Consider the following 1,086-nt stretch of genomic DNA (forward strand, 5'->3'; position numbering starts at 1 on the left):
GAATGTCTGTTAGTGTAAAGCGCTTTGGGGTCCGGAGGGACTTGAAAAGCGCTCTATAAGTTCAGTACCATTTACCATCTGAGGCCTCGGTGGAAAATGTTTGCAGGACCCAAAGTCTGCCTCTATCAGTGCCTCTCTGTGGGCTCCAGGCTCACGAACCACGGCTGAGTAACTGAGCAGAGTAAAGGTGATTACACTTACAAAAACTTCGACTGTCTGACTCCCAATCAGTCACACTGTCTGACAGGAGCGGGGTCTCTCTGCCCATTAGCTGGACAGTGTGAGCTTTGTTTGATTTTAATTGACTAAGTAGCATGGTTTTGTGTTTGAGTCCCGAATGTTTGACGAAACAAATATGTAAAAGAAAAAGATGGGATGAAAAAAAATATGTCTCACCAGCTCCCTTCTGAGCCAAGAGAGCGCCTCGTCGATGCTGTCAAACCCCTTCAGAACGCCGCTTGATGACAGCTTTGGCTGGATCTGCTCTGCGGTCTCTTTGTGCGCTGCTGGTTCCCCATCAGGCTCCTCCTGGAACTGGCATTTTCCAGTCCCCGGCTCTTTGAAGCGTTCCGTCTCCAGCCGGGCTTTCCACTCCAGGTAGGACGGCCTTCTGGTCTCCAGTCTTAATTTCTCTGTCAAGGCCTTCAGGGTCATGAGGTGGTCATCTACGGGCGAATCCACACCTTCCCCACAGTCTGCTTCCTGCAGCCCGTTTGGTCTGTTCACCACCATCTTTGGAGATGTCACTGCGTCCATCATTAATCTGCAAAATGCAAGAAGGAAGAATTACAAGCAGTCCAAATATGCCATCTTCACCAACTCATTGGTTTTAACGTGGGAGCAACCCAACCTCATCCTCATCCCAAGAATTCACCCGATATGATTGATGTTAGGGCTGCAACTAACGATTATTTTAATAATCGATTAATCTGTTGATTATTTTTCACGGCCAAATCATTAAAACGCTTAATTACATGAATATGAGTAGATATAGATTAAGTTAACTCCTTAAGGGTGCAAGTTATTGATAATGAATTAATCTGAAGTTGATTTATCTTATAGATTGATTAACAATTAATTAATAAA

The 1,086-nt window shown here is 44.9% G+C and overlaps 1 protein-coding gene across 1 annotated transcript in view; it reads right to left on the minus strand.

The window, feature by feature from the left end:
- Positions 1–1,086, minus strand: part of fam167ab (family with sequence similarity 167 member Ab) — a 7,085-nt gene that overhangs the window by 2,412 nt on the left and 3,587 nt on the right. The window contains exon 2 of the mRNA XM_014018930.1: positions 397–763. Coding sequence (XP_013874384.1) covers positions 397–759 — 363 coding nt within the window. The 5' untranslated portion in view covers positions 760–763. The remainder of the gene's footprint in view (positions 1–396; positions 764–1,086) is intronic.

The sequence above is a fragment of the Austrofundulus limnaeus genome, unplaced genomic scaffold (genome assembly GCF_001266775.1).
Source record: "Austrofundulus limnaeus strain Quisiro unplaced genomic scaffold, Austrofundulus_limnaeus-1.0 Scaffold205, whole genome shotgun sequence".
Lineage (NCBI taxonomy): Eukaryota > Metazoa > Chordata > Actinopteri > Cyprinodontiformes > Rivulidae > Austrofundulus > Austrofundulus limnaeus.